This window comes from Phalacrocorax carbo, chromosome 7, assembly GCF_963921805.1.
Source record: "Phalacrocorax carbo chromosome 7, bPhaCar2.1, whole genome shotgun sequence".
Taxonomy (NCBI): domain Eukaryota; kingdom Metazoa; phylum Chordata; class Aves; order Suliformes; family Phalacrocoracidae; genus Phalacrocorax; species Phalacrocorax carbo.
Window position 1 is genome coordinate 45,700,442 of NC_087519.1, and position 6,885 is coordinate 45,707,326.

The 6,885-nt window shown below is 49.8% G+C and overlaps 1 protein-coding gene across 2 annotated transcripts; it reads left to right on the forward strand.

The window, feature by feature from the left end:
• Window positions 1-1,549: 1,549 nt before the first annotated feature.
• Window positions 1,550-3,313, forward strand: RAP2B (RAP2B, member of RAS oncogene family). 2 transcript variants are annotated; one of them, XM_064457832.1, is made up of 2 exons: window positions 1,550-2,530; window positions 2,718-3,313. In XM_064457832.1, exons 1-2 carry the CDS (start codon window positions 2,037-2,039, stop codon window positions 3,085-3,087), a joined length of 864 nt encoding a protein of 287 aa, XP_064313902.1. In that variant the 5' UTR covers window positions 1,550-2,036; the 3' UTR covers window positions 3,088-3,313. The 2 variants fall into 2 exon arrangements, with proteins under 2 accessions (XP_064313902.1, XP_064313901.1); XM_064457831.1 differs by having other exon boundaries at window positions 1,556-2,874.
• Window positions 3,314-6,885: the final 3,572 nt, after the last annotated feature.

A 6,885-nucleotide genomic window follows, 5' to 3' on the forward strand; every position in this document is an offset into this window, starting at 1 on the left:
AGAGTGCTGGGTTTCAGATATGTGACATATTTAGGGAAGTTTAAACTGTTGCCTGCTCCAAAGCAGGGTTGGTGGAATGCAACCTTTATATTCATTGTGAGAGGCTTCATTTGCAAATACTTGCTCAAGCAATAGCAGAGGGGTTTAGTTTAAGCTCCTGAAGACAGGAGATCACCAGAGGTGCAGTACTCACCAGAGGATCAGCAAAGTTACAGTACTCACCAGATGACCACGGTGATGCAGTACAGCTAGACCCAGCAGAGTGAATCCCAGCAAACTCTGGCAAAAGTAATAAAGTTGAATTTAGTCTCTGTGAAAAATGTTTCAGGAATAATAGAATGCTGCTTACAAAACTTATTTCAAATCCTTTTGTCTTTGTCTACCACAGCCCGTTTCCCCAAGTAGTGTGTTTAAATCTGGTTTGTAAACAAGAAGGTGAGGTAGAAAGGACCTACATGCCACAACTATTTGAATAAATACCAAGAAGAGTGAAGAACTAGGTAGGATATAAAACCAAAGACTAGAAGATGCCAACATAACTAATGATATTTTCTTGAAAGGAATGTCTGATGATAGGAAGCCCAAGGAACCACTTCTACAAAGAGTGGCAGAAAGCCAGTCCCCATGAGGCAACCCCACCAGGCTAAACTGCTGGTCATGGGCCACGAAGCACAAACAGCATCAAATCTGGCTATTGCCACATCTTTGGCCTGAGAGATCAGCCAGTCCTGACTTCAGACGGACAGGGACAACACAAAAGCTGGGGCATCCTGGAAGGGGCTCCTCAGGATCCACTGATGGCCAGAGCTGCCACAGCCATGGCCTCCCAGCTCGGGGAGGAGGCAGACAGGACAGCCTACCCCAGCTGCCTCTCCCGAGAAGCCCCACAGAGTGACACCAGGGAGTTTTCCCCATCAGGGAGTGGCTGCCTTCAGCCTCCAGAGCCAGCTGGGCAGAGAGGCGCTGGGAACAGCTACGGGGGCTGCTCGGGGACCCCAACGCCCACCAGGCACTCTCACACAGGGCGGGAGGGCACTGCCAGCAGCCCCTCCGCGGCGGGGGACCCGGCCTCGGCAGCGACTCCCCTCTGCTGCCTCTGTAGGGTCGGCAACGCCACCAGGTGCCCGTGAGGAGGCGGCCGCGGGGAGCGAGGTCCCGCAGTGCCCGGGCACAGGCCCTGGCAAGGGCGATAGTGCAGGAGGGCTCGCGGTGAGGAGATAACGGGGCCGCACCCTCCACCGATAAGGGTGCAGGGGGACCGGGGGTTGCCGGTCACGCCGCCCTCCTCCCGTTTCCGTGCCGAGTACGGGACTCCGCCGCTCGCTCACCCGGCAGGCCGGGGGCAGCGCGGCTCTGCCCGCGCCGGGTGAACCCGCTCCGCTCCTGAGGGGACCCCACCACTCCCTACGGGCGCGGCGCCGCCGCCCACCCCATGAGGAGGGCGCGGGGGCGGAGAAACAGAGACTGCGCCCCGACCCCGCACCGCTCCCTCCGGGCGGCGGCGGGGCCTGGCGGGAGCGGGGCGGGGCGCTGCGCGCGCGGCTCCCCGCCGCCGGGAAGCCAATGGGGGCGGGCGGCGGCGGGCCGGAGCCAATGGGCCGGGGCGGGCCGCGGGGCGCCATGGGCCGCGGCAACGCCGTCCCGCCGCGGGGCAGCGGCGGCGGGCGGTGGGGCTGGTAGCGCGGCTCTTCTTCCCCTCCTCTTCCTCCTCATCCTCCTTCTCAGCAGTGGCCGCCACCGCCTCCCCCGCCGCGCAGCCGCCGCGCACGGCCCGGCGCCCGCCTCTGGGGGCGCGGCGCTGCCCAGCGACGGGGCTGGCCCGGCGCGGCTCCGTGAGGCGCGGCCGCCTCTTCTTCCCCGCCCCGGCGGGCCCCGCGCGGCGCCAGTGAGCGCCCGGCGGGGCGTGCGCGCCCCTCCCTCCCTCCTTCGCCTGCCTCTCGCTCTCTCTCGCTTTCTCTGTCTCTCCGCCCGCCGTGAGGGCGGGAGGGAAGCGGCAGCCCCGAACGGGAGGCGAGGGAGGCGGCGCGCCGGGAGCCATGCGGGAGTACAAGGTGGTGGTGCTGGGCTCTGGCGGCGTGGGCAAGTCCGCCCTCACCGTCCAGTTCGTGACGGGCTCCTTCATCGAAAAGTACGACCCCACCATCGAGGACTTCTACCGCAAGGAGATCGAGGTGGACTCCTCGCCGTCGGTGCTGGAGATCCTGGACACGGCGGGCACCGAGCAGTTCGCCTCCATGCGGGACCTCTACATCAAGAACGGGCAGGGCTTCATCCTGGTGTACAGCCTGGTGAACCAGCAGAGCTTCCAGGACATCAAGCCCATGCGGGACCAGATCATCCGGGTGAAGAGGTACGAGAGGGTGCCCATGATCCTGGTGGGCAACAAGGTGGACCTGGAGGGCGAGCGGGAGGTCTCCTTCGGGGAGGGCAAAGCTCTGGCCGAGGAGTGGAGCTGCCCCTTCATGGAGACCTCGGCCAAAAACAAAGCCTCGGTGGACGAGCTCTTCGCGGAGATCGTCAGGCAGATGAACTACGCCTCGCAGCCCAACGGGGACGAGCAGTGCTGCTCCTCCTGCGCCATCCTCTGAGGGCGGCGGCGGCGGGCCGGGGCTGTCTGCGGGGACACGGCGGTGGCGGCCGGCGGGAGCTGCGGGGAGAGGAGGCGGGAGCGGCGCCGCGTCCCGGCCGGCGCAAGCCGCGGGGCGGGCGCGCTGTGCTCGGCGGCCGCCAAAAAACAAACAGAAAAAAAAAAAATCGGAAAAAAAAAAAATAATCGTGTTGGAAATGTGGCTTTTTTCGGCATGTACGTTTCGTCCAGTCTTGGTCGTTGCATATTTCCTGTCAGTGTCTGCCGTGGGCCGCTGCCCTGCGCCGGCAGCGGGCACGGGGGAGGAAAGCTTCGGCGAGGAGCGGTCCCTGCCCGCGTGGGAGCGCGGGGCACGGGCGGGGAGCCCCGCCGGGGCGCGCGTGAGGAGCCGCCCCCGCGGCCACGCGTGGAGCCGAGCGCCCCGCCGCCCGTCCCGAGGATCTCTATGCAAAGTTGGGTGGTCGTGCCGGGGCGTCCAGCCTGGAGAATTGCACATCTGAACTGGGACTTTAACTTAAACACTGATGCCAATACAGTGTGGGGTGCCAGAAAGTGTCTGCTGATGATTCGTGAAATAATTTTCTATTTTGTTTACCTGCTGTATCGGATGGGAGTTTGCAGGAGAGTGGTAGCGTGTTGGGTTTTCCCGTTTTGTTTGTTGTTCTGTGTTTTGGTTTTTTTTTTTTCCTAAAATCAGCTGTGAAAATGTTACAAATCTGCACAATTTTTTAGGCGTGCGTGTGTGATTTCGTTTTTATTTTAATTTTTCTTTGGCGGGTGGGAGAGGTGGTGTTTTTGTTCCGAGGGTTTTTCTTTTTAGGTTGGCAATAACTGATTTTGATGACTAGCTCTCTAAAGTGCAAAGACTTCCTACATGTGATGCAGGGCAAACAGCAACCCTGTGTCTATAGAGTGCCTTCAAAACTCAGCTGTTCCAGCCGGTGCCAACCTGTGAAAGCTCCACAGAATCCCATTATCTACTACTCCAAAAACTACTTAACAGTTTCCTTGCAGTAATCATACCGAACAAGCCAGGACAAAAGGGCCTATTGTTAGTGGAATTTATTTCTTATTTCCATCTGAGTCTTTTAACTGTAATTTCCATGTCTTGCCAGTTCAGGCTTCATTTACTTCAAATTTACAAGAATTTAGCCTTTTGGGATTTTGGGGGGGTGGGCTTTTTTTTTTTGCCTTTTTTTTTTTTCCTTTGGTTTTGTTGTGGGATGTACCTCCAGCCAGCAAAGAAGGAAATCTTATCGTTGTGATGTACCAAGAAAATACTAACAACTGTCATTTTAATTCCAGACGTGCATTTAAGAGATGTCTATCCGTTTTAAGAATTTTAATACAAATGCTGTTTTTTAGAAAACAACTTTGTGCGCTTTTATGTATTACATGAAACACTAACTTTCACAGAGGCTGTTAATCCTGATTTATATCTTAAATAGAAGTGAAGGGGGGGGCCTCGATTTAGCTAAGGAGAGTGCTTAACAAAAGAAAGACAAACCACAAGATTGCTATTTTACCTAATACTTAGTAATTTTTAATAGAGTTTTTCATTTGTGTTTAGGTCCTGACCCTGTGTGATGCCAGCATGTGAGTGGAATGCTATATTCAGTGTAGGCAGCTTTAGGAAGGTAGTGTGGCTTTAATGCAAAAAGACTTGTAAGATTAGGCCCTTATTCCATACTGGGAGCAGCATGGTTTATTGAGATAAAATTCTAAAGGTCAATTATTTATAAAATTTAAGCTTTTAATCTCATTGTGTTATCACTCTTTAAAATTATGCATCAGACCATTATTTCTTTACTGGTTTGCAGTGGGATTGGGGTGGGAGGAGACCTATATGTTCTGTCGTTTGGAAGGTCCAGGGAGTTTGTTTACCTCCATTGTCTTCCTCTCTTATCCCCTTCTTGAACGATTAGCACACAAACCCTGCAACTCTTTTCCCCCCATCCCAAGAAGACTTGAGATTTTCTTATGACATGAAAGCAAAAGTTGAGCAATGATGTGTAAAGGGGTTTTCAGTCAGACCAACTGAAATCTAAGTGCCATGATTCCTACAGGGAATCTGATAATTTTTTCTATTTTAAGTAGGAAAGCTTTCTGCCTGAGCACTGGAAGAACAATTTTTAGTATTAGTTTAATTCCGTGTATTGAAATCCCAGTGATTGAAATTAAAATGATGATCTTGGGGTTGACTTTAAAATTGGATACCTATTTCAGCAACATCCAGTATCTACTGAAAATTTGGAAAAATTATATACTTTGGAACTGAACATATCTCTTCTCCTGAGCTCACATGTATGCTTCAAAACAGCAAGGATCTGTTCCAATACAATAGATGGGTTGTAATCAGTCAGACTGATAGAATCACAGTTAAAAACAAAGAGGTTTGGAGGAGGCAACCCCAGTGATGGTCTCTCAACTTCTGCTTGGGCCCTTCCTATCACAGACAAATTGATCCCTTTTAAGTAAAAACTGAAAACTTCTTTGCAGCTTAACTTTCAGAAATTTCTAAAAATGAATTAGAAGCCAGTTCCTCAAGGCCTTCCACCTTAGAGGGGCAGGGGAATAAAGCTTATTAATAGTAAGGACTTCTTTTAACAAAAATACCGCATTCAAAAGTAAGAAAGCTTGACTGCAGCCATGTCTTGCACTGAAGTTTAAAGAATAATGCCATAAATTTGCATCTCAGCTATTACTATGGTTCGATTTTGCCTTAAATTCAATGGGATTATACAGTTTTTAGCACCCAACAGGCCTTGCTTTGGATCAGTGTATTGAAAGCAACTTGTTCTGCTTAATAAAAGCAGATGTTTATTCTGTTCTCCCCAACAGATAGCAGATTCCTCATGTTTTCTAGTGCCTCCTGTTCCCCTACTACCTGTGTTGCGACTGAAGAATGATGCAAAAATGGGTGTTTGTAGCACACAGCAGCACATAAAGTCCAGTTTTTCATAGCTAAATTCTGGATTATGCTGGTCTCTTTTGTAGATACAGTCTAGTTCTTGCCAAAAAGGTGTGTTCATTAAACAGTGAAGGATTTAAGAAACCATGGCATGGATCTAATCAGAGTTTTGAATGTATTTAGATGTTCAATGTTCTCTATGACTTGGTGAGGACAGTACAAAAAGTAGAGCTCAGTAGTCTGATCTTCCAAATACTCTGAAGTGTTTTGGTGCTTGTTAAACATAGGCCTTGTCTTTAAAGTAGAAGAAAGTCATACTGCTTTAACTTGACTGAACAATGAAAGCTATATTAGCTTCTACACTTGAGGAAAATGTTGTATCAATATAAAGGTACTCTTTTATTCCTTTTCCCTGTGGGAATATGTTACACCCGTGTCAATACAAAGGTGGTATATAGCTCTTTTCACAGTAAGAATTGCAAATATTTAATTGATTTGGAAAAAAAGTTACATTCCCAGCCAAAATACTTCCTGACAGTGCAAGAAATTGTGTAAACAAGGCCTTAGTTTAAGGCTGGTCTTATGGCCACATATTTTGCTGTACATAATGATTGTATTTTTTAAAATCCAAGCTTGTTCTATTGCAAGAAAGCGTGTCTTTGAAATCCTAGTCTCTGTGATTGTAACTGTGCAGTATTCTCGACCTAATTTTTCAATACAAGTGTGGTTCTTCTCAACACAATGCTCAGGCTTTATTGATGCTTATCTTTCTGGAGATGATGTTGAATTCTGTGGCTGTGGATTCCTGATGGTTCTGCTTCTCTCAAAAGAATGTACGACAAGTTTTTTGCAAAGGGCATTTTAAATAAAGGGCAGCTGGCTCTTTATGACTCTCTCACTTGGATACTCATTGCGTGCAGGTGTTGTTAAGTATCAGATTTCCTTGTGGAGTGACAAAATGCGGAAACCTCTACTTTCTTTAAGAATTTTGTATGAAAAGGAGTGGCATGTGTGTTCTCTTGAATCTTCTCCCATTCAAATTAATGAACAACTCCCACGACTGTAAATGGAAAATGGTTGGAGCCCTACTCCTGTTAGAAGCTCTCTTACTCTCCAGGTTTGTATAGCAGGCAACCCAGACACTCTTCTGGATAGACCATCACTGTATCTTTGGGAACTATTGTGTGGAGTGCCTGTTCATGTTCTGGTGAGATTTGAGACTTGCTGTAGAAGTAAGTATGTGTATGAGCTCTGTTCGAAGGTGAAGTAGTTTTGAATAATGATCCTCATAGCTTATAGCCTGCTCCTACAGTGTTTATAGCCTCGTGCAAAATGTGTGTGTTAAAAAGATTCTCCTTGCTGTCACTGTTAAAGCATGGTGCTCTAG

Bases quoted from the DNA above. Each gene is read 5' to 3' on its own strand.
- RAP2B (XM_064457832.1), top strand. From the start codon at position 2,037: ATGCGGGAGTACAAGGTGGTGGTGCTGGGCTCTGGCGGCGTGGGCAAG. The intron at 2,531-2,717 runs CTACGCCTCGCA...GGCGCGCTGTGC, and splicing joins GAGATCGTCAGGCAGATGAA to TCGGCGGCCGCCAAAAAACA.